Here is a 26110-nt window from a genome sequence, read left to right as displayed (position 1 = left end):
CTGGGATGCGCCCTATCTGGCTGCGTTGACAGACACAGCATTAGCCACACACTGGCGGGTGGGCATCACACAGTTTGGAGACTTGTACCATGATGGTATATTTAAGCCCTGGGAGGAGATTAAACAAAGGGTAAATGACACTCCACTTCAGAAGCTACAATATCTCTGGTATGCAATAACACGACATGGGACGGATTCCCACAAAAGCCGGAGTCACATCATGTCTCAATTACATAGCCTCTTCTGGGGCAACCAAGAAAACCGCCTCAGTACTGTATAGAATAGCACTCGAGGCGAGAAAGGGGCAGTTACCTGATTTTAAAGGGGAATGGGAGAGGGATCTCGGGATCCCGTTCAAGGATTCTCATTGGTCTCAGCTGTGCTGCCTCACCAAACAAGTGTCGCTCAATTCCAGGTTCATGTGAATCCATTTTAAAATGCTAAACAGAGTACACCTCACTCCAGCTCGCTTGAAGAGAATATATGCAACTAATACACAGAGATGCTGTAGGTATGGGGGCGAAGAAGCTGATCTGATGCACATGTTGTGGTCATGTGGGAGACTGAGTGCTGGAGTGGGGTCTATAAGGCACTCGAGGATATAGTGGAGCAACCTGTGGACTGGGAGTTGATACAAAGCATGTGAATCTAAGCAGATCCACCAGCCTCGGAAGGCATACAATACTTACCGTACTCTTATTTCTGATGCTTGTATCTGCTTAGATTTATATGCGCCCACCTGTCCTCCACTCTTGGAGTCGAAGGTACAAAGACATCTTACACCTTTCTTGCTTTCCTGTACTCGCACATACATTTTATGTTCCCTCATGCCAGAAACAAAACAATCTGAGGGACCTCGACGCATGTGAGACCATGGGTACAGTACAAGTAACACTAGGGATAGTATTATAAACACGCCTAGTCAATGTCCCTTTGCAGACTTCAAAAATAATAATATTATAACAATACTCTGCACGTACCACTAGATGTGAGGCTATGCAAAGCATGTGAATATAAGCAGATACAAGCATCAGAAATACAACTACGGTAAGTGATGTATCCCATATAAATTCACCATAGGTTCATAAAATGCATTCAAATGACTTGACACAGAAGGTAAGTAAATAATGCAGTATATGATAGAACCAATTTGCAAGTAATTTGCATAGTTTAAGCCGATCAATCTCTAGGGAGAATGGGACCTTGTGCACAAAAAGTCACAGGAGCCACAATGCTTCTTCCCAGAATGTCTCTTTACAGGGAAGTTAGAATTTACTTGTGTTGGGAATTGTTCAAAGTAGATATTCAAAAACAGTATTATGGTAAGTAATTGTGTTCTTATCAAAATTCTTCCCAGGTTCGACAACCAAAAGGCAGTGGAATGGAATGTTTAGGAAACAGAGGGACTTATTTCCAATGTTAGTCTGCCGCGGACCGGGGAGGGGACGGTAGAAGGGCTTGCAAATGATGTGTGTTTACTTCTCCCGCCCCGCTCAATATAATTTACCCAGATGACCTGATGGGTCAACTGCGGGATGGATTTCCTGCCGTTGATTCCAGTGAGAGGTGCCCAGGAGCTGTGGGTGCAAGGATTCTCCCGGTCGGGTCCAGGTGCAACCCTTAGCAATGAATATATGCAAGATTCACGGGGGCAGGCTGTTGAGAATTCTCAAAAATGTGCTAATTCCCTTCTACATTAGAGAACCCCGGCTCTTTTGCTGGACTTAAGGACTTTTTTTATCTCATGTAATTTTAATGTGAGTTATTCGCTGTTTCTTTTGACTTTGGAGTCTGACAAACTCCATAGGCATCATCTTTACATTATGACACACAGCACCTTCAGTGCAGTGGCACAGGGAAGTCTCTTAGATTTCCCAACGGGTTAAATACCTTCTCTTGGTGAAACTACTGTTCCAAGAGCAGTGAAGTGAAATTGACATTACTTACATTGTGTAACTTTCTGGACCCAGCACACACTATCTTACCATAGGGTGCTGGAGGGGTTACTTAGTATCCCCTTTGTCTAGTTTCTCATGAAACATGTTTTTGTTACCCTTTCTACAATTAATGGCTGGTGGCAGTGGTTTACTTTTTACGACCATTGTGTGTTTTTACCGCGGGCTGTGTTCACAACCACAGTAAGGAACCGATGGGTGCCCATTTCTTGTTGGAAAGGTCCTTCTTGAGATTTACTCTGCGCACCAAACCAGGTTTGGTCCCTTAGTTTGTTTTATCTTTGGCGGGATTCACGAGTGGCCTTGGCAGACCCAATCCCATCATACAATAAGATTTCACTTTGGGATTTTCACTACTGTATAACAATACTGGTTACTTGCTTCACTTGTGAACTTCTAGCAAGAGCACAGTCATTTTCAGGATAATTGTTTTTCAATCCTAAACCTATATTGCTTCTGGTTTGATTGAAACTGAACTTTAAAGTGATTATGAACTAATTTATGTTAATGCTCAGTTTTATTTCATATTTATCTTTCACACACCATTCTTTGTTTTTTATTGTCTAAAGGACTCCACACTCTGTATTTGTATGTGCTAATTATTTTATTGATTACATATGATTATATATGTCTTCACATGTCAGATTTCACCATGTGTACTACCCTTTTGATATAAAAGTTTCATTTCAAATCTAATAGTTTTTCATGTTTCATTTGAAGGAGTGTCTGTACACACATTAACGCATGCAACATTTATAACTTGAATAGTTATACAGGATGGGACCTTGTGAATGACTCTAATTCATTTACACTTCACATGGGCCAACCTATGATATACCAGGACCTTTGTTTTGTTGTGAATACAGGGATTCACGAGTGAAGCCTGCCTCTGGCTCCAGCATGTCTGGCAGGGGCAGGAAGTGAGTGAGGTGCCCGAAACACCCTGTGCTTAATCCCCTTGGTTACAGGAATGCACCCAAATGTGATTGGCCAGCTAGCTGGCTGTCCGGCAAGGACAACCACCCTTCTGTGTGATTTACAGCTAGGCTGGAATGAATAGAAGAAACCTGCATAAAAGGTGAAGCTTTTTGGCTTGGAATGCAGTAGACGACTGGACGAAGGAATCCGAAGAAGAACTTGGAAGAGACACCTGCTGCAACTCCTGGACCATTGGTTTGCCCGGTGAAGCCCTGCTGCTGTGCTGAAACTCCGAAATCGCTTTGACTAGAGAAGCCCTGCAAGGACTACTTCTCCCTTTTAGTTGGTGGGACCAATCAACTCCAAAGTAATTTTACAAAGGTAGCGGGCGCCCCTCTCTCGCAAGAACAGACATGATAACCTGTTCAGTGGTTATTAACCACTTGAGAGTTCGCAGCCACTGCTTTTACTCACTGTGCCTTTCACAGATGGGAAATATCCATTTGCATATCAGTCTTTGTCCTGCCCAGGGGCAGTCCAGCACCGAAATACAATGGCAACTCCAATCTGAACGAGAGTACCACCAGCAACCCCATACACGTGTTTCACCCTTGTTGGGGATCATCAGTGAGGTGAAGCTGATGCCTCTCTAAGCCCGCTACCTTTGTAAAACTATTTTTTAAGGAACCTGGGATTGGTAACCCTAGGTCTCCTGGGGGCAACCAGACGTGGTCTCCCTCTCACTGTGCTTAGAGAGGCATCGCAGATGCGCGAGTCTTAAGTGGTATCGGAGAACCGCAGTGTTGCTATTTGCTGTCAGACGCGAGGAGCTGAAACACTGAAGGACTGCTAAATTGAAGTTTTCCCATTGCTGCCACTGACCTTCCCATTGCAGAACATCCTCCCTCTTGTCCCCACTACTGAGGCTCAGGAACAGGTTCTGCAGAGCTGTACAGGAACAGAGGCCAGCTGGAACTATTTCTTCTAACCAGAGGTAGTGTAATGTCTAAGAGAACTCACCTCTTGTTGTGTAGCTTTGCTTGCTCTCAGTTAAGACCGGTCTTGGTTACCTTGCAGAGTTGCTATAGCTTTACCCCAGCTTGTGGCCCTTCAACTGTTGTATTTTCTACAAACATTTCTAAAAACATTGTGCAAGCCTTTTTACCTACCTGCAAAGAAGATCTTCTTCTCCCCTTGACATTGTGCAATTAACATTGGCTGTCCTGGATCCCTGAGTGACTCCTCTTTACCTTTCACTCTGTGCTTTCTTTTCCCCAGGAAAACGTTAAACTTATTTGACATTGGAAGGTTTCAAAATGTACTTACCAGTTTATGAATTATTTGTTAACCTTTGTTTTATGCCTCTATTCTATCTTTTACACCCAACTCAGCATTGCTCTAAATGTACCAGTGATAAATCAATGTCCACAGTGTCTAGCTATTTAAGTCACCTGAGGGTGTTGAAAGTGTCTGTGTGCAATCCCCAATTGGTATCATCTGATTTAGAGAATCTAAGAGTTTGTTTTGAAGTGTATTAGAAGTGTTACATATATTGCTCCCTTCTTAAGAAGGCTTATACAACTGACTGAAATAAATTAATAATTGTTTCATCAAGAAACCTTGAGCGTAAGTGTTGATTTGAATAAATGCTACTGTGAAGCTTTGTGTCACAACACAACATTACTGCTCACATTGACCCTTCTTGAGATAAGCCTGGCTGCTCAACCACACCACCAACCTGTGTAGTTCAAACTTATACCAAATCTTTGGTCCCTATTGCCAGGAGGTCAAGGTTATTGTAGTGCACCCAAAGGGTACTGCATACAATCTTGCCTAGCACAGGCCTCTTCATGACACTTTACAGGACTGGGGAAGGCGAGTTCCAGTGACTCTCTCCGCACACAGGCGACAACCAGTGTCATTTAAGTTGCGGTTGAAGGGTATCTAGGACAGGATCCCTTGATGCTGGAACACTGTAATTCAGAGAAGGCGACTTGTACCTCAAGCTGGCAACTACCAACGTTCCGTGTGCAACTGCAGCAAGGAGATGTGCAAGCACGATAGCCCACGAGAGAGCTGTTCAGTCCACTGGGTGGTCCAAGGACACTACAGAAGGTTTGGGACTGCTGCATCCACAAACCTGTCAAGATTAGTTGGTCCCACTAGTCCAAGGGGTGAAGCACCGCTCAGTGTCTTCAGAGATCAGGTAGTCCAACAGGGTTTCACCGAGCTAGACACAGGAAGGGATGCCAGGCCTCTTCCAGGGTAGTCTTTGGAGCAACCTGCTTAGAGGATGCACTTCCTGTCACCTTCTCTCTTCAACATCTCTAATCCCGTTGTTGGGAATGCCCTATGAAGGCCCTCCTGGGAGTCTGTTTCGATACATTCATTGACACAACCTGCTCTTCCGACCGTGGCTTCTTTGCGCACCCTGACAGAGGATCAGTTCATCTCATGTTTTCTGCTGCCTAAGCATTTTTATCCTATGCAAACCTATTTTAACGAGCTTATACAAGAGGTTCTCTCTGCCACAGTTACCTTTGCCACTGCCTCCTAATTCATATAGATGCAACTACAAGATGGAACCCCCATAGAGGTTCCAACCTCTCCTTTGCCTCCTCCGCAGACCCTTGCAGAGCCAGATTTGGCTCCCCAGAACTATCTGATGAGGAATCGAAAAACCTGTCTATCAGCAGAGACTTTCCATACCTGGGTGATGGTGATGAAGGATTTTCAAGAAATCCCTTTCCTGAAAGACCCAACAGAAAGAGCGAGGGTGTTGGCAAGGACACCCCTATTGATCATCGGAACGATCTGGGAACCACCTACAGAAAGAGGTTTGGCTCAGGCTATAATGGTTTGGGCTAAGCCTTGTTTGGCCATTCAAACAGACAAAAGAAGTGATATGAGATATCGTCACTTCGGCTTTGAACAGGTACTTCATGGCCACTGGCCTCTTTGGCTGTAGTGGGTGGCAGCCATAAATCTTTATTCAAAATCTTCAAAGGGCACAAAGTCCTAGGAAGATGGGAACAGGCATTAGATGCACTAGATGTATGCGAACAGTGATCGTTGTTGGCAGCTGCCAAACAAACATTGTGGAAGGAGTACACTGATTTTGAAACATTCACATCACCTGACAAGATGGAGCAATTTGGTCAGCTATATAAATGCCACGGTTGCATTCCAGGATATTTTGCAGTCTGCCCGACCACCCCCCCCCTCCCTTCCTCCATGTTGACACAGCAGCTCATGGCATTGGGTGCAGATATCTCTAGATAAGCATAGTTATATGCAACCAAATTATCTGAATAGGTGTAAGACAATGCTTTAGAACTGATTTATGACAGAGCTCCATAGATGATCGCTCTATTAAAGTGGTTAGCACACACTGCTAAATCCTTCTCTGTGCTTAGCAACAAACTCAGTCAAAGCCCTTTCAGGCTCATCTTGGTAGGAATTTAATGTGTCGTTTGTGGTGTTTCGGGCTACCAAGAAAGAAAGGCTCTGCACCCAGAAAAATGGCTTAGAGAGACGCAGCAGAAATGATCAAGTAGGGGTTTCTTTGCAAAATCCTCAACCTCATCAGGAGTTTCCCTTTCCTCCAAGGTGTTAGGGAGAATTTTCATTTATGGCTAATTTCCCTCACCTAGTGAGTCCCCCAGCAGCTTTGCTGGACTTCTGGAGTTTATTTTTTTCCACTTGGAAAGAGGGAGAGCTTTTCCCCCACTATTACCTGGGTTTTGCTATGTGTTTCTACCTGTTTTTGTGATTGTGGACTCTGAAGTACACCTTCAGTAGCCCCCTTCTTTTTGTGTGTCACACAGCACCTTCAGTGCCGTGGCACAGCGTTGTCTTTGAGACTTCCCTCGACTCCATTTCTGAGGCGACTACTGTCCCCCAGAAAAGGGTAAAGTTACCATTAACTTTACTTAGTCAATCTACCACAGATCCAGTACACCCCATCTTCCATGGAGTACTGGAAAGGGTTAACTCGTATCCCTTTGTATCTGTGCCTCCTAGAGCATTGTTTCGCTCTTTTTTTAACATTTAGTCTTGGCTGGTGGCAGTGGTATCTACCCTAACCTTTCTTCCGCGATTATATTAGATAAACGTGGTACTGTTCTTGGCTATTATATTAGCCTCGAACATAAACCCGCTTGACCAAATCGTCTTTTTCTTGGCTCCGGTTGGGTTTATTCGCCATTTCTTTTTGTTAAAGTTCTTCTTGTGTTTTACTTTGCGTGGCAAACTAGGTTCGCCTTCTTTGTTCACTGTCTTTTGGCGGGCTTCTGCCCAGAAGCCCTCCTCAAGGCGCCTGGGTGTCTAGATGGGCTGAATGTGAGGGAGGGGTGTAGTCACCCCCTGCACAGGGTATCCTAGGAAACCCAAGTCGCACTTTGTCTTGATTGGCCAGGGTAGTTGTCCGGGCTGAACAACCCCCCTGCTGGGTGATTGACAGCCAGGCTGCATGAATGGGGGTTTTTCACATAAAAGGCAGGTCTCTTGGGCTAGAAGTCAGAGAGTCGGCACTGGAACTACAAGGAACCGAAGAGAAGCGGAGAGAACGACAGCTGCTGCAACTACCCAGTCCCGGTGAAGCCCTGCTGCAGACCTGAGCTATCTGCCCTTCAATGACTCAGAGAAGATCCAGTCCGGAGTCTTCTTCCTTTGAGCTTGGTGGGGATAACCAGCTCATCTTCTACAGCCAGAGGATCCTCTTCCGTGGTCGAAATCGCTGCACACTGCTGTAGTGGTCCGGATAGCCACCTGAAGAGCCTCTCCTGTTTTTAAGGAGCGCACCTTTTATTCCTTGTCGCTGCTGCCGGCTTCCTCCCTGTGTGGTGCAGACCTCCTTCAGACGTCCTCCTTCACAACGAAGCTCCAGGAATCGTGGGCCTGCGGGAAACCAACAGGAACAAATGCCAGGGCACTAGCTGCACCACTGGAACAAGGTACTGTGTTCTGTTGAGGAAACTGGGTGAACCCCTTTTTCTTCATTTCCAAGGCTTGCCCTTGTCTTTCCTCCTTCTTATAACTTTTGCTTCTGAACATTGACAATATCGAAGTACTTTTGGCTATGTTGAATCGTGAACTGTCTGACCGTGTGATCTTCGGCAACTGGCCCCGGTGTCTTTCGACCCTGGCTCCGGCCCTTTGACTTTTGACCTCCTGTCTCTGAGTGTTTCTTGATTCTGCCTGCCTAACCAAAATATTGCCTGTGATTTTTGTCTCCAACTCCCTCTGGGTATCTCAGGTGCTAAGTGTGTTTTTGCCCCGGTAGCATTTCATGTCACGGATACGCTTTTGTTTAGTAGACCGAACTGTCAAAAAGTGATCGCAATCGTATTCGCGGTAGCGTGTTTTGTTCATAACACCGGTTCATTCAAACACAGGGTACTTACCTTGAGACTTACTGTACAAAGTGAATTGGTTAGTTGTAGTATATTTAACGTGTGGTTTTTATTGAAGTTCAATAGAAGTGTTGTGTTTATAACAAATGGTTTAAAAAGAAATGTACTTATATTTTTCTACCTGAAACCTTGAGTCAGTGTTTGCTTGAGTCACAGTAATTGTGGTCCCTTTGTGTAATCTCTGCTACTGCTCATATACTCTTGAGATAAGCCTGGCTGCTCCGCCACTGCTACCACTCTGACATAGTAGTACAGGCTTGTACCAAAGGTAAAACTTGTATTGCCACCTGTAGTCTTAATTGTGTGTAGTGGTCCCTAAGGGCACTGCACAGGATTCTGCCTAACACAAAGACAAGTCAAAGTAACTTTCGGACCAGAACCCATGTCACTCTGGTGGGAGGCTGACCTCTCACATCGAGGCCTGGCGAGCCATAATCAAAGATCATCCCCCCATTTCGCCCCCCCCCCCCCCAACCCCTCCAGTCCTTTCCATGGTGAGCAAAGGTTTTCATCTACCAATTACTTACTCTTTGGGGGAATTGAGACACCATCAGAGATGGAGGCCATCAACCAGGTTCTGTGTTGGTGCACGCGTTCAGGCTTCCTAACATCACTTCACCAAAACCGAACAGGGGACCTGCACACCATTCTCAACCTTTCTTTCCCAAAAAAATTCAAGATCATCACAGCTGCACAAATAGTGTAGTGTTCGCCAGGGAGACTGGATTTGTTCAGTGGATCTGAAGAATGTCTTGCTACACATCCCCATTTGGGCTCCTTTGCGATTGCTCTGCTTTTCAGTGGTGAATCGGAACTCTCAATACAAGGTGCTCCCATTCGGGCTTAGATTGGCTCAGGTATTCACCATAATGATGGCAGCTGTCCAACTACGGAGCATACTTGGACAACTGCTTATCGGGACAAAATAACGTATACCTTGTTTGACTTAGGCTTGTCAGTGGACTTCCAAATGTCAACTTTAACTCCCTCCTAACAGCTGATTATTATAGGCTTCCAGTGGAAAACCATGCTGTCAAGTGTTTTTGCAACTGCGAAAAGGATTTCAGACATCTTGAATAATGCTTCCCTGCACCGTTGGCATGGTGATTCCAGAGGCTCCCAAGCTTCATGGGTTCCTGTGTTCTGGCAGTCCATCTGACATGGCTGAAAATGAAGCGCGCAGAGCGAGTTCTTTGAAATTTTGGATCTCAAGCCTCCGAGCCTTAATTCAGGTTTTGAGGTTTCCACAACAAGTCCATCAGATGTTCTTCGATGAGTAATCGAATGGCAGGGGGATCCCTTCGAGGAACCAGTGTCTTTGGCGATTATCATAACAAATTAATCTCCACTGGGTTTGAGAGCGATATATGATTTGTCAAATCAGGTGTTTAAGGAACCCACAAATGTCCTGGAGCTACAGGTCATTTTCTTAATGCTCAAGGGTTTTGTTCCGACAGTTAGCCTTAAGACTTTCAATTCAGCAGCAATGTACAATGTGAACAAGCTGGGTGGGACAAAATCTGCCCCTCTTGTCCTAGCAGTGCAATTGTAGCTGTGGGCCAAGAGTCATGGGATCCATCTGCAAGAGGAACACCTCCCAGGGGTAGACAATGACGAGGCAGACAAGATGAATTGTCTTTCACTAGCAAATCTTGAATGGCTGCTTCATCAAGCATTAGTCCTAGACATGTTTTCACTAGTGGGGTTTTCTGCAAATTGGCCATTTAGCAACTCGGACCAAACAAAAGTGCCCTTACTATACCTTGAGTTGCGGCCAGGCAGTAGGGTGCCTAGGTGTTTGTTTATTTATTTCTATAGCGCTCCCGACCCGGGAGTATGAGGGCGCTTGGTACAGGTTACAGGTACAGTGCAATGGAAACACTAATCGTAAGGTAGCAAGTATATACAGAGTATACAATGAGGACAATAATCATAATGTAGCAAGAATATACAGAAATGGGAGTAATAGCAAGCAGAAATAACAGAAGAGACATGTGCAGTTTGTAAGCAGTTTGAACTGGTTCAGACTTAAGGTTGGCTTTTTGACAGGAGCCACCCAATGGCTAGTTTCCTGAACGACTAGAACGACTAGAAGAATTTGGACTCCTTGATATTCAGTGGCAAGGAGTTCCAGAGTTGGGAGGCAAGGACAGTGAAGCTTGAGCCACCTGCTCTTTTGGAAGTAAATCTAGGTACTGTGAGACATAGGGTATTGGGCGATCTTGTGGTACTGATGGAAGTTCTCATGGTGAATTTGCTAGTAAGGTGGGGGGGGGGCTAAGTTGTTGAGAGCTTTGTAGGTGAGGCAGAGGGATTTAAGATCGATTTTATGTTGAATAGTGAGCCATTTGCATGTGGTTCTGGTGGCAGAGATGTGCTTACGCCTAGGAATGTTTAGCGCTGCTCGTAGCGCATTATTTTGAAGGACTTGGAGTTTGCTGATTATCGCTTGGTTGGCACCTAAGTAGAGGCTATTGCAGTAGTCTAACTTTGATTGTATGAGAGCTCTGGCTAGCGTGAGGCAGCTGTTGGGGGAAATAAATGGTTGCCTTGGAGATAATGGGAGGAAATGTAAGAGGCAGTCTTGGCATCTCTACCTACGATTCCTCTCTTAAGTCATAGGTTTAGTCAGACCTGCTCCTGTCACATTATCCTTGTATCACCATGGTGGCTGAATATAGTCACGTAGAACATATTTATCCGCTTTTGGAGCTTATCTCAACCCTGATAGAAATGTTTTCCATTGTGAATCCTGTGGTGGAACTTTACTTTGTGGGGCTTTTCCATCTGTAGTCTCCCAGGAAAGACAGCACCCTCACTGAGATCTTGATGTGGTCTTTTCATTCATTTATAATGCGTGTAATACCAGCTGGTGGTTTCTAAACGTGGGATCGGGCTTCGAACCTGTGTTGCGCAGCGTTGCCTTGCTTCCAAGACAAACATGTTGCCTCTGAGCTATCCTTCCTCCTTAGCCTTGGGTCATACGCCTTTGGAAAAAATGACAATGGTGGATGTAAAACATGTGAGCTGGAAATCAGCCTTTTTAGTTGTAGGTACTACATCTGGCAGAGTGAACAATCTGCAGGCTCTGTGTCTGGATAGTTTACTACCTTTGATAAGGGTATAGTGGTGCTAACCAGGCATCCATGACTCCTTCCCAAGGTGAGATCAGAATTCCTTGCAGCTTGAAAGGACAAAGGCTCTGTGTGCTGTTGGGCACTTGGGGTACGTGTATCCAGGAGGGACCTCCCGATGTAGGTATCCTGCATGGTTTGTTACCAAGTATTCCCTGCAAACAAGAATGTGTTGGGGGGGGGGGGGGGGTTGCTGCAGGGCTGTTGACAAGCTGGTGGGAGAGGCATACAGTTTGCATGGGACCATGGTGTGTCAAGGAGGTTGCTGGCTAGAGTCCTCTGCAGGGTGAGTAGCTTGTTTGTGTGTAATGAAAGGTGGAAAGTAGACTAGTGAGCATGTTCAGTGGTGCAAACAATCGAGCAACCCGTTATAGCAATGCATAACCTGGCATAGCATGCAATGACACAGCATAACAAAGTATTGAGCCCTAGCAAGGCATGAAAAGGTGAGGCACAACACTAGTCTACTCCCCACAAACCTATCACTTTCCCCTGCAGACCGCTTCCTATTCATTTTGCCACTGTCAATCCATAGGTCTGTTGTGCACAGTGTAGAATGTATCCACTTGGGAGTGCCAAAGACAAAGGAATTGGTAGCTGAGGAAAGATGCTGACTGGGGACTCTGCTTCGTGATGTAAATGTTGACTTGTTAGGCAGTACGCACAGAATTTGATCTAAAATCATGCCTGTTTCAAACGTTTAATGTTTATTCTTCTTGTCCTATATAGGTCCAGTTGATGAGTACATGTTGCCATTTGAGGAGGAAATTGGTCAACATCCATCTCTAGAAGACATGCAGGAAGTTGTAGTACATAAGAAAAAGAGGCCTATTTTAAGGGATTGCTGGCAGAAACATGCAGTAAGTAATTTTCATTTTATAGAGCTGGCCATTCATTGGAGTCTTAACACTGCAACAACAATGTAAAAGTAAAAACAGTTTTATTCCCCTGGTGACAGTGCTGCAGGGATGCCTGGGGTACATCCTCAGGAGAGGTCTTCTGACATATGGGACAACAAGCAGTGAACTCTTTGGTATTTGCATATACTCCTAGTCGAGTAGAACTGGCTAAGCAATGTTTTCTGTGTCTTCTGTAGTCCCAAATGCCCTGCTGTTAGATTGGAGTGGGGCAATTCAAGTATGGCCTTCTGACCCGGTTTTGAGACCAACAATTGATTAACGGCATCTCCCCTGGGGTTCACATTTTCTCGATACAAGAGTCCTCCTTCGAAATAGAGGGTTTTCAGGGTTCAGCTCGACTTCTGAAACCAGATTCTTCTGAATTTGGTCCAGGAGTGGATCCGTCCTCTGAGCATTTGCAAATTCAATCAAAGCAGGTCCTGGGGAGGTCTTGTGTTTGGGGTTCTGCTTCTCGTACTTCGGTAAGTTCTCTGTCCCTCTTTCATTTTACTTTTGTACCTTCTCCCTAACACAGATGTTCGTGACCCCCAGGTTAGTGGATACAGACGATTGACCCCTACTGTCTAGTTCCTTCGACTGGCGGTTAGAACCTAAAGGCAGAATACCTATTCTCCCCTCAGGGACTTTGTAACTTTCCCTACTCTATCCAGTTGTAAGTGCTTTGCTAGGATTTGGGAAAATGTGCCATACAGACACCATGTTGAATTCAATTCTTCTACCACACTCACTCACCACTCTTGCTCTCTTCTAGTCCCCTTCCTCGACTCTAACCACTTGTCACTATTCCCTCAAATCTTCTGTTCCTCCGATGTCTACCACTCCTTCTAGTTCTTTCTTATACCCTTTGATGTTATTCCTCCCTCCTCCACACTACTGCTTCTTCATCCAAACTACTGCTCCCTTCTCTACACTACTGCTCCCTTCTCTACACTACTACTCAAGTCACCTTCCTTTCATCCAGTAACATACTTTTTGAATGGATTGTGCCCTCCCACGTATTCCTCCTCTTTGATATACTCCGATATCCTGCTTGCAGCTCGGAAACTTTTCACAGCAGAGAGCGCTGTGCATCATCGTCGCCAACTTAGTGTCCCTCGAGGGCCTCATCCTTTTCGATTATTATGTTGGCTTCGGGATAAAAGGCACGCTCCGCGCCAGTTGCCCCAGTTCCATTTTTTCACACAGCTGCTCAAAATGGTTCTTTCGCCTCAGAGTGTTTTCTAACTGTGGAGTTTGAGAAACATTTTCAAAGTATGTCTACTTGAACCCCGAAAACGGGTCCATAACCAATCCGCATTGGTATGTCTCTGGTGCTTGGGTCGGTCACAACATTGATGGCATGCACTGACTTGTGCCAATCTATCACGGTAAAAGCCTTAAAAGAGAGGAAGAGGAAACTCTATTTAGGCAGGCCTTCCCCTAAATCACCATTGGTCTCCCCTTCAAAGGCTAAATCGTCCGAAGAGAAGTGTTTGAGAGGTATATCTCTTCAACGGGCCAAGAGGCACGGCAAACATGCTAAACGCTCAGGGTGAAGGTTGCGATATCCTTAATCATCCTCATCGAGATGGTCTAGGAAAAGGCGCCATCGCTCCAGCTGGACCTCAGCAGATTCCTTTCCTGCAGGACAATTTGTTAAGCTTTCCAAGGAAAGGGGCTTCGAAAGCAGAGTTGGAGTAGTTTTGACTCCAAATGGTGTAGGTTTTTGCAAAGGCGGCAGAACTGACCCCTTCAAAGGAGACTTCTGACCCCCTCGCGCTGATCGCCAACAGAGTCGTCGAAAGCCGCTGGCCACGCTCCCAAATGCCCAGACAGCAAGGACCAGAAGGCCTCTCGAGCTCCACTTGTGGTCTCGGCATCTCGAGGAGAGACTCTGCCGCCTCTCCAATCAATGCCGTCGAAGTAGAGTCCATCCGCTTCGAAGTCGACCGTGTCGAAGCCTTCATCGTCTTCAGGGTTATCACAGGTTTCCAAACATCATGCTAAAAAAGGACTTTAAGTATATGGCCTCCTATTTATGAGGAGGAGGTGGAGGAGGAAAGCCATGTTTTTGACTAGATTATGGCACTCCAGGTGTTACAGAGGCGCTTGTATCTCAAGAATCCAAAATGTGGCCTTTTCGAAACTCCTGAACAGACCAGTGGTCATGACACTTTCCCCATAAGTGGAATTTGGCACCTGGACATGCTGATACTTCCTACAGATCAGTCATGTCTAAGGTTATAGAATATCTGGGCTGAGGAGATCTTCAGTTGAATATGAGCAGGATGTTTTGACTTATATGTTGTGGATTAGGGGGCCAACTAAGGACCCTATTGTTCCTTTTCATACTGCAGTCAAAAATAGTGTGTTGGACAAGACCAGACTGCACTCCTGTGGTACATAAGGTTTTAAACAAAAAATGTAGGCCATCCCCCATAAACCCTGAGGAGTTCCTTTTAAAACATCCAAGCCCAGAAAGTCTAGTGCTACAGACAGCCACTTCTGATTCTAAAGGGGCAGCATATAGCACAATTCGACCGGACAGGGATAAGAGTGTACACTCTGGGGAAGAGTCTTCTCTGCTGGGTCAATGCTACCTGTGCGCTGGCTAAATTTACATAGACCTTATGGGACTTGGCTTCTATGGCAGCTCAACATTTCCCAGAAGGCGAAGAGGGCAGGATTTCTAAGCGTCATTCAAGATGGCAAAGAAACTGTGTCAGTCTTTACAGTCAGGGCTGGACACAACTGACTGTGTAAGTAGTTCTATGGCCGCCGGTAAAATTCTTAGCCGGTTTTGCCTGGTCAAGGAAGTCAGAATGTGCTCCTGCAATCATCTAAGGCAGCCACTAAATCCCTTAGTTTAGCGATTAGACAGCCTCAACAGGGTCGTTCTGCTCCATCTTCTGCTCAGCGATGGAGGAACCATTCATTTCAGTACTACTCTGTTGAAAGAACAAGAGATCAGTTTTCGCAGAAAGGACAGAGGATACAGCCTCAGGGCTCCCGTGGACGTACAGGCAGAGGTGCTGCTGCACCCTCCGCTTCTTTTCCATTTGTGCCTACAGCTGCCTCTAAAACACTTTAAAGACTTAGGGCACATGACAGTGGTGGGAGGCAGGTTAACCCAACATCTGAAAGAGTGGCGAAGTATTACTACAGATGCTTGGACTCTACAAACTGTCCCGAGAGGCCAGTCCTTGAAAGTACCAGATCTGCTCCTTTACCAGGAAGTTCTAGCCCTGTTGGGGAATGGTGCAATCGAACTGGTACCTGCAGCAGCAACAGATCGAGGTTGGTACTCATTTTCGGATTCCGTGGAAGGACTGAGAGTTGCGACCAATCTTGGACTTGAGATGCTTGAACAAGTTCCTCTGGAAGGGCAAGTTCAAGATGGTCACTCTCTCGCAGATCCTCCAGGCCCTTCAGCTCTAGGATTGGATGTTGTCATTGGATCTTCAAGATGATTATTTTCATCTGCCTATATAGCACAGGAAATAACTGAGATTCGCTGTTAGTAGCTCATCAGTTTCGTGTACTGCCATTTGGGCTGACCTCCGCTGAGAGGTTCATCACCAAGTTGATGGCAGTGGTGGCAGGCTCTACAACATCCAGACAGCACCTTGCACACTCCACAAACTGGGCTTCTCCCTCAATTTCAAAAAGTCCCAGTCCCATTTGACAACTTCGCAGGAGCTGCAGTTTATTGGAGCTAACCTGGACTCTTATCTGGGAAAGCTTCTCCACCCGAGGTAAGTGCTCTTCCCATATCGCGGATGGTAAACAAATGTCAAAGTGCCTGTTAGGCAAAGATTGTATGCAGTACCCTCTGGGAACACTACACACAACTAGGACTACAGGTATAGGCAACCCAACCTTTGGTATAAGCTTGTACTACACAGTTTTGGTAGCGTGTTGAACAGCCAGGCTTATCTCAAGAGGGGAAATGTGCGCTGTAGTGGAGTTACACAAAGATTCACAGTTACAGGTATTCAAATAAACTCTTACACTCAAGGTTTCTTGCATAAACAATTAATAATTTATTTATCAGTCAGTTATAAAGCCTTCTTCAGGAGGGAGCAATAGAATAGTAACACAAAAATATACTTCAATACTGTACACTGAGTTTCTGAATCGGACAAGACCCTTTTGGGATGGCCCACAGACACAACTTACGCCCACAGGTGACTTCAGTAACAAGGGTGCTGGGGACATTAATACCTTACTTTTGGCATACAGAATACTCTTTAAAAAGTAAGTAAAAGGCAAAAGTTATTAGAACACAAGAAATACAAATTGTCATAAGCAGGGCAAATACTTTCAGATATTAAGAGGAGTCATTCAATTCAATAGGCTTAGCCAAAGTCAATAGGCCAAAGTCTTTGTATAGGATGCAGCACTTCAGGTAAGTACATGGAAACGTCTTTGCACAAGTTCTTAGGAGTCTTTAGTAAAACGAATAATCAAATGTAGGGCCACAAGCTGATTAGACTTGTGAGTTGCAGAAGTTACAAGCACTTCCACAGTAAGAGGTAAGATCTCTTAGGCTAGTTTTACAGTACCTTAGTAAAGAAGAAAAATATTCAGCTGAATACTTCTGTTTCTGTACAGCTTTGCAGATCTCACGGTTCCTGGGCCTCAGTTGTGGGGACAAGAGGGAGGACGTTGGGGAACTCCTGCACTATACTGGCACAGTCAAAGCTGGCAACCAGCAAACTTTACTTTCAGTGGCTGTTTTGCGTTTCAGCTCCTTGCAGTTCAGCAAATAGCAATAAGCGCAGTTCCTGGCTGTCCAGGTGGACTTTCCTCACATCTGAGGTCCCGCACTCAACTGAGGGGGATCAAGCTTGGTCAGTACTGCTTCGTGGGAGTCCGGAGAATCTTCTAAAAGTTTTAGGCCAGCCCTCAAGCAACACACGCAATCTGTTGTCCCTCTCCCTGGTCCTAGGGTTTCCTGCAGCAACTCTGAGGAAATTCAACCAGCTCCGAGATGGGTGTCTAGGTGGCTTACTTTGATTGGTCCTACCAACTCAAAGGAAGAAGTGGTCTTTTGCAGGGGTTCTCTGTCGATGCCACCTTGGTGATTCGGACCCTGCAGCAGGGCTTCACCGGGCAAACCAACTGTCCAGGAGTTGCAGCAGCCTTCCTCTTCAAGCTCTTCTTCGGTTCCTTCGTCCAGTGGTCGACTCTGCCTTCCAAGCCAAGAGACTCGCCTTTTATTAAGTTCTCTCCCATTCATTTCAGCCTAGCTGCCACTCACCCAGCAGGGTGGCTATCCTTGCCGGACAGTCAGCCAGCCAATCACCACACAGTGCATTTGCGTCTCCTAGGAGACTAAGCACAGGGAGTTTCGGGCACCTCCCTCACTTCCTGCCTACCCCAGACACTCTGGAGCCAGAGTCGGGTTTCACTCCTGAAGCCCCACAAAGGCGAATGAACAAAGAGACCAAACCTGGATTGGCGCGCAGAGAAAAGCTCGAGGGACCTTTCCACAAAGAAATGGCGAAAAAAGAAGACCGGGACCCATTTTAACAAAGGAGGCTCAGACGCCATCTTGAAAAACATGGCTCCCATGATTTAACGTTACCGGAGCTGCGAACAGTTCGCGGCCGGGGTAAATCATGGTAGTTCATTGTAAAACCACTGCCACCAGCCATTCTGAGAGGAAAGGGTAACATTTGACTGTTACATGAGTCACAAGACATAGGGGATACTAAGTAACCCCCCCCCCACCCCCCCGCAAGCACTCTATTGTAAGATAGGGTGTGCTGGGTCTAGAAATGTACAGGGCTAAGTGAAGTCAATTTCCCTCCACTGTTCTGGAAAACAGTAGTTGATCCCAGAGAAGGTATTTAAACCTTGGGAAATCTGAAAGTCTTCCCTGTGTCACTGCACTGAAGGTGCTTTGTGACACAGTTGTAAAAGCTGATGGCTATGGGGGCGTGGCCTGGATCGCCAGCGATGTGGCAGCTCCTCTAATTGCCTCCACATGAGACTGCAGCAACATCTGAATATCCCAAGTTCCTGCTATGGTCCGCGCTTGTGACCGATTGATCTAGGTGGCGGAATGTGGGAAGCACCGACAGCAGCAACCTGAGCGCATAACGCGGACGAGATCCCCGAAAACGCGGCAGGGGGCCCGCAGACAGCGACCATCAGGCGGCTTCAAAATGGCGGGCGCGCCGCTTCGGTCCTGTTCCTGCAGCCTTCCAGCAACCCTCGCTGACTCCGGGACTGCCCCTGATGGCTGGATCCCCTCTGGGCTCGCCTCCAGAGCCTGACGACAACCAGCTCCTTTGGCGGTGCCTTAGCCGCGGTCGCGGCACAGTGAGGCTGATTGGGAGCCTGGCCCGGACCCGGCCCACGAGGATTGTGTCCCTCTGGGGTGTCGCCCCCACTCCAGCGCCTCCAGCCTGCCTCTAAACAGCGGGTCCCTCCTCGACCCACCTGCCATCTCCGCCGGGGCGCATCGGGCCCTCCTTGATCTGGCCGCGGAGAGCGCCGGCAGCATCCTCCCGCCCCTCCGGTGCCAGGTCCCGTAACACTCCTCCTTTCGCCCGCACTGCAGCGTGCCCTACCAGTGGGACGTTTGAGCCCTCCTCCTGGATGTGGGAATGGTGGACCCACAAGCACATGGCGCCCTCCTGGAGGGCGGAGGGGGGCTCCCGTCTGTCACCCGCAGTGACCCTTGTGCCCAGGAAGGGGCCCCAGTGAACAGCGGCCTCTGATGCAGCTGGTCCACCTCCCGCGAGCTAGGAACAGCAGGGGGCACCTGTCAGCTTCCACTGAGAGCTGAGCTCTCACACCATTTCAGCAGGAGCAGTCACCGCCTCCACAGAGCCCTTGCTCAGCCCACGCAGGTGCCACTTGGGGACCTCTCCCCCTCTATTCAGCTAAACGCAGGGGCACTCCATCCACCTCTGCCCCGGAGCCCCCCAGACGCCTCCAAAAGCTGCCCAACCGCAACCAGACTCCCTCTGGGGGTCCTCGCCGCATTACAATAGGGACTGGTCCATCGGGTCCCACAAGACCTGTCCCTCCCCACACCCCTCTCAGAGCCTCAACTACTCTTCCCTGGAATCCAGAACCTCCAGATCTTCCACTGCAGCCCTGGCTGGCATCGACTCCTCCCTCAGCATCCTGGGGCGCATCTGCCCACCCCCTACCTTCAACAGCACGGAAGGGCCTGACCCCTCCACCTTCACTCCGAGAGCTTGCAGCAGCTGGTGAGTAGAGGGCCAACGGCCATCTTAAGTTTGGGAGCCCTGCTCGCCCCCCCTACACAGGTGTTTACCACTACCCCACTGCGGCGAAGGACCGACAAGCCTATCCTGTCTGCTCACCATACCTAGATAGTGTGGTTCCTTAGCTGGCAGCTCAGGAATTCCTACGGGTCAGCAAGCACTCTACCGCCAGTTAATATTTCTAACCTTGTGCAAAGCTCCCTGGGAGTCGCCCCCCCTACCCTGGAGCCATGGGCAAATCTCTGAAACCTCCTAAATCCGCAGACACTTCCACCATGCTGCTGGCAACGGAAAAAGGGAAGAAAGCGGGCCCTCCTAAACTCGCGCCTCAAAAAGCGCCAGATGATAGAGGGGCCCTTGCAACCAAAGACCTCCAAGCTATCATGTCCAATATCAAAGCAGAGTTTAGATCCTGCATGTCGGAACTTACTACAAAACTAGAACAAACAGAGCAAAGGGTCAGTAACATCGAGCACAGGATGGCAGAATCTGAAGAACTAGTCCTAGAACATTCCAACTCAATTTCGGAAGTGCAATGCATCATTCAGACCCTAATGGACAGAACCGAGATCCTCAAATTCAAGCAGGAAGATCTAGAAAACCGCTCCCGCCACAATAACCTGTGCATCCAAGGTGTGCCTTCCTCAATCCCCGACAGGGAGCTACCCAAGTAAATGGGCAATTTCTTCCAGTCGCTGCTGCCGAACCTGGATTAGACTCCACTCCTACTCGATCGCTCCCACAGATTGCACCCACGTCGAAGGACCGACTCCCCAACAAGCCCCCCACCCTCCCCCCCGGGTGTAATCACGAGAGTCCATTTTTACACCACCAAAGAGGCCATTTCGGCGATGGGTCACACTCGCGATGAACTATCTTTCCAGGGCTCCCCCTCCAGATATTCCAGGACCTCTAACGGGTGGCTGTTTCCAACGGCTCTACAGTTCTCGCACAATGGCACTCCGTGAACCATCAGCCACCTTGATGACGCAGCGTCAGCCCTACGCATCGGCTCCCCAGTGGGCACAGGCTCCTCCTCCCCCGGCCGAAACATTCGATCCGGGCACAGCTTCTCCCAAGCCGAGGCACGCCCCCTGGACAAGGGTGCAGAGAAGCTGCAAACCTAAATGAAGATCAACAAAACACCTAAAGAACACATAGCATTGGAACGAACCCTGCTTACTTAAGCCTGCTGTGGGCCCCACGTGGTCCACACCCTTCTCCAAGGTGGATATCACCGTTTTACCCTTGGAGTGAAATTCAACCATGTTGGCTGATGACAGCCTGGGTGGCGAGGGGATGTACCAATATATTAAATCCGGTCCCCCTGGCCACAGTTCTGGCTCCCCGTTGGAGGCCTATGTTAGAAGTTTACTCCTCCCGTTGGAGGCTACTTGAAAATCGATCTGCGCCATTGCACAACATTTTTTCCAGAAGTTTGAAACAAACTGGCTGCCTCGATCAGAGACCAGAACCGAAGGGAATCCATATAGCTTAACCACGCCCTCCAGGAAGACTTTTGCTAAAGTGGCTGCGTCTGGGAGGCCTTTGAGAGGAATAAAATGGGCCCTCTTCGAGAATAAGTCCACAACTACAAGGATGGTGTTGAACCATTGGCTTGGAGGTAGATCAGTTATGAGGTCCAGGGAAATAGTGTGCCATGGAACTGGAGGAATGTCCAATGGTTGTAGGAGACCAGATGGTTTTTATTTCTGAGATTTATTTTGTGCGCAGACACCGCAGGACTGAATATACTGAATGATGTCCTTACGCCAGGTAGGCTGTCGTGATACCCAAGAGTTTGTCTTCAGGTATAATAGGTACTGGGCTTGGGGTTGTATAAACTATTTCATCTATGCCCATGCGAGATAAGGCATCCGCCTTTCCGTTTCTGACTCCTGGTTGAAACGTGATTACATAATCATATTCGGCGAAGAAAAGGGCCCACCATAATTGGCACAAGGACTGGGCCTTAGCTGTTTTGAGATATTGCAGGTTTCGGTGGTCTGTGATGACTGTAATGGTATGTCAGGTCCCCAGAAGGTAGTGCCTCCAGGCTTTAAAGGCAGATTTTGGGGCGTGGCTAACTAGCCATGGAGTAGGAAGTGCTCCGTGCTGGGCTCCTGATGATCCGACGACATCTCGCTAAATTACGCTTTTTCAACTGGCATGTGTGCCTTGAAATCACAGGATTGAGCATTGGAATACCTATGCTACAGGAATCTGAAAAGGAGAGTGAGCTGGGCCTGCGGATCGCAGAGAAAAAAGATTTCTTGGATACAGTGTGAAGATACTTTGTCGCCAAGATGGTGGCACACAAAGGGAAAGCTGATCCGAAACGAAACTGGCGCTTGGCACTGTAACGAGCGTCTGCAGGCGCCTGGCTGCGCACGGATACTAAGTGTCCCCGCTGAAACTGTCATATATCAACCCCGAGGCGGATTGGAGTTGGCGACTTTGCGATGTGAGGTTGCTTGAATAAGCGACACAGAGCTTGTGGGCACACACGTTACGGCTGGACCCCGCTGCATGTGAAATCAGGGGCGCCGGCCGTACTTGAAGGACGCTAGGAGGGCCTTGGACCCCGTATTGGAGGAGTGGTGCCTAGGCAAGCGTCAGCTGGGAACGTCTCGCTGCGTATAGCCGGGATGGCTGGCAGCGAAAGTTGGATGCAGTGCCGGTCTGTGGGCAGGAAGGCCTCGCTCGCAGGGAGAGGGAAGTCTGAGGCACCGATGGTAAGGACCGCCCGTGGAACGGACTTGCGCTACAAGAACTTAACATATCGCAGCAGTGCAATGTGGCTTGAGGAGACACTGCGGACTGTGATGGCCATGTCATAAGGCCCTGCTGCGTAGTTGGTACGGCAGCTGGTGCCGAGTGATTGAGGATAAGCAGAGACAAGCCCGCATACGTGCATTACCGAAAGAGGTGGCCAGCAGATGTGCAGAGGTGAATGTAGGAGGGTTGATGCTAAAGCGTGTAAACTCGCATAAAATGGCCTGTGAGACATAGGAGGCTAGTGGGGTGCACGTTGGCGCACCACTAGTAGAAGCACCGTGGCGCACGGAAAAAGGCCAGGTACTGATTGCAAGAACTGAATACCACTCTCCAAAGTAGACGCTTGACCTAGCACAGGCCGCATGGGCTCGGGCAGCTCAACGATGGAGGATTAAGCCAGTGGTAGGAATAGGTGGGAGGCCGCAATCCATTTGCAGAGCGATTGCAATGGTCGTAATTACACAAAAATCAAGAGATAAAGGCCCTAACGACCGGCGGAACCTATGGAGCTGACAACAACATTGAGCTGGTGCCGCACACGTACGTGGGGTGACATGTCGGTGAAACCAGCGAAGTCTAAGACCAAACAATCGACAATGGAGGTCTTCACGAAGACGCAGAGGACCCCTACTACGTTGGTGCAGAGCAAGGATGCGACTTCTACGGAGGAAGCCCCAGAGGGAGATAAACATCAGATCCTGGAGGCTATAACGGAGTTGAGCACGAAATGGGGCTTGGCTATGGCGGACCTACGGACAGCCCTGGAAACTAAAATTGATGCGGTGGGGACTGAACTCACTCTGTTAAGACAAGATGTAAGAGCGCTGGCTGAAAGAAGCAGTGGTTTGGAAAGCGCAGTACAGACCAACACAGAGGTTAGCACTAGTAATGCCAAGGAAGTCCATGTGCTAAAACAGAAGGTTGCCAATCTCAAAAATTGAGTAGAAGAAGCGGAAGGGAGGGCGAGAAGAAATAACATACAGGTTGTCGGCCTGCCGGATGGGGAAGAAGGCCAGGACCCAACTAACTATGTGGAGAACATGATCCTCCAGGAGATAGGGGCTGACAAACTATCGCAAGGGTTTGCGGTGGAACAAGCGCATCGTGCTTTGATGAGGAGACCACGACCTGGGGCTCCACCGAGACCGATCATCGCGAGGATTTTGAATTATAAAGACAGGGAAAAGATTCTAGAATTCTTTCGTAAAGGCGGAACAATAGAACGAGCTTTCACTAACATCACTGCATACCCGGATTATACGATGCTGGTGCAGCGGCAGAGATACAACTATGTGGCCGTCAAAAGGAGGCTGCACGAAGCAGGCATTAAGTACATGCTTCTGTACCCGGCAAAGCTTAAGGTGTTGCATAAAGGCAAAGCCCTCTTCTTTGATACTCCAGAGGAGGTGATGGCATGGTTGGATTTGCAGGGTTGCCTGGAAAAGGAGGTGGACCGAGACCAGTGAGATGGTGATTCCTGAGGAGCTTGCACCATTTACACGGGGGTAAGTGGGTGGGTGATCCTGTCTATACGGGAAATGAGACTAGTTGAACATTGATTAATATGGGGGCCTTGAGCTCGGTATGGACTGGAATATAGTGCAAATGTATTCATAGTGGTCTAGCATTCACATAAAGCGTAATACATGTAGAAACAGGAGTAACAGAACTGGAGCAATCCCCCCCCCCCCAAATATTGTTAAGCGGCCAGTAGGGCGGCTTTACCCTGCTGGGCCCCGAACATAGGTGTGTGATAGTCAGGGCTAGATGTGGGAGTGCCCGAGATCCAGGAATGGAGCTGGGCGAAAGTTGTTTGGGGAGGGATGGGTCGGGGGTGGGGTGGGAGGAGGGGAGTTTGGTATGTACATAGTTATGGGGAGTTTAAGTCTACATAAGAGCCTATATGGAAGAGCTAGAGGGTCGTATCTTTATTGCGCGAGTGGGTGGGATTGGCTAGGAGGAAGGAAGATGGGTACAAAAGAGCTATGGGAGATCTTAAGATAGTAACATGGAATGTCAGGGGACTTAACAGTTATCTAAAGAGGAACAAGGTCATGCTATACTTGAAAAGACAAAAGATAGATATTGCATTGCTGCAGGAGACGCATTTAACGCGTGAAAAGTTGGAGCTGGTTGGGAAAAAATTGAAAGGTACTGTAGTGGGTTCCTCGTACTCTGCCTATGCTAGGGGAGTACTGGTCTGGGTGGCGCCGCACGTTCCGTACCAGCTGGCACAGGAAGTGGTAGATACTGAGGGGCCGATGGTTATAGTGAAAGGGGTGGTAGAGAATAAAGAGGTGTGCATTGTAAACACGTATGCCCCTAATCAAAACACGGCGGCATATTTCAGGACCCTGTGCACCAACCTAAGTATGTGTGTGGGTAGTGCAGTGATTTGGGGAGGGGATTTCAATTGTGTACTGAACCCCAAGATAGACAGATCTGATGACAAGATTGACAGGCCTGCCCCAGCAGCTAAAGCATTGCAGACGCTACTAGATGATTTTGGGTTGGACGACGTGTGGAGAACAAAGCATCCTGGGGAGAAACAATATTCGCACTACTCAGCCCCGCAGCAGCTGCACACAAGACTTGACTATATTTTTGCCACGCCAGATGTAGAAATAGAGATTTTGCAAATAGAGTATAAAGCGAGGGTCCTGTCAGATCACTCGCCCCTGGTCCTGGGGTGGCAATATTGCTGCCCTAGGGCGCGGATTCCGACATGGCGCCTCCGTGCAGAGGCGCTCAAAGACCCAGTTTTTAGAGAGGATATCAGAGATGAGATTATCAATTATTTCGAGGTGAATACAGGCAGTGTTGACTCGGCGGCCACACTATGGGAGGCCTTCAAGGTGGTGATGCGGGGGATTGCCATCGCTAAATCAAAAGGGCTGCAGGGTGGGGCCCTGGCTGACCTACAAAGAACAGAAGATGAACTAGAAAGAGAATTAAGAAGGGGAAATGTCGATACGGAGCTAGTGCTTAAACTACAGCAGCAGTGCGCGGAACACTGGGATAGGCTCTGCAACCTGAATTATAAAAAGTATGTTGAGAGACAGCATGCGGGTGGGGATAAAACGGGCCGCCTCTTAGCGTGGCTGTACAAGAGTGAAACACCTAGGCCCCCGATTAGGACAATAACCAGAGAAGATGGAGAGGTAGCAGACACCCAAGAGGGAGTCAATACGGAATTTGCGGATTACTACAGGGTACTGTATGAGGACAGGCGGGGGGCGGCCAGGACGAGATAAGTGAAACTTTGGAGTATATAGGATTGCCCAAACAGTGCAGAAGAAAGAGAAGAGCTTGATGCACCAATTACTTTGGAGGAGTTGGAGGAGGTTGTTAGGCAGCTGCCTACCAGTAAGACCCCAGGAGCAGATGGGTTCCCTAGTGAATTTTATAAAGCATATAGAGCGGAAGTACTCCCCCCAATACTAGAAATGCTTAATGAGGCGTTTGAAGTGCGACGGTTGCCTGAGTCGCTCAGAGAAGCGATCATAATACTGCTCCCCAAACCTAATAAACCAGGGCATAGCTGTGGCTCATACAGGCCATTATCGATGCTGAACCAGGACGGCAAGATATTGATGGCTGTCCAGGCAAACAGATTGCGAAAAGTAATTGGTAAATTAATACATTCAGACCAAACGGGCTATGTCTGAACATGAATATAACTCACAACCACCGGCGACTCCATCGGGTGGTAGAATGGGGGAGTAACAATGAAGGGGAAATGACGGTTGTGTCTTTAGACGCTGT

General features: G+C 48.0%; 1 protein-coding gene across 3 annotated transcripts in view; it reads left to right on the top strand.

Annotated features, from left to right (window-relative positions):
- ACVR2A (activin A receptor type 2A) overlaps positions 1-26110 on the top strand; it is an 853417-nt gene that overhangs the window by 764120 nt on the left and 63187 nt on the right. For all 3 annotated transcript variants that reach the window (XM_069616514.1, XM_069616513.1, XM_069616515.1), the window contains one exon: positions 12151-12281. In XM_069616514.1, the coding sequence (XP_069472615.1) occupies positions 12151-12281 (131 nt within the window). The remainder of the gene's footprint in view (positions 1-12150; positions 12282-26110) is intronic.

Source organism: Ambystoma mexicanum, chromosome 9 (assembly GCF_040938575.1).
Source record: "Ambystoma mexicanum isolate Mex_15411 chromosome 9, UKY_AmexF1_1, whole genome shotgun sequence".
Classification (NCBI taxonomy): domain Eukaryota; kingdom Metazoa; phylum Chordata; class Amphibia; order Caudata; family Ambystomatidae; genus Ambystoma; species Ambystoma mexicanum.
Note: the sequence above shows the minus strand (reverse complement) of the source record. Positions and strands in the feature narration are given on the sequence as shown.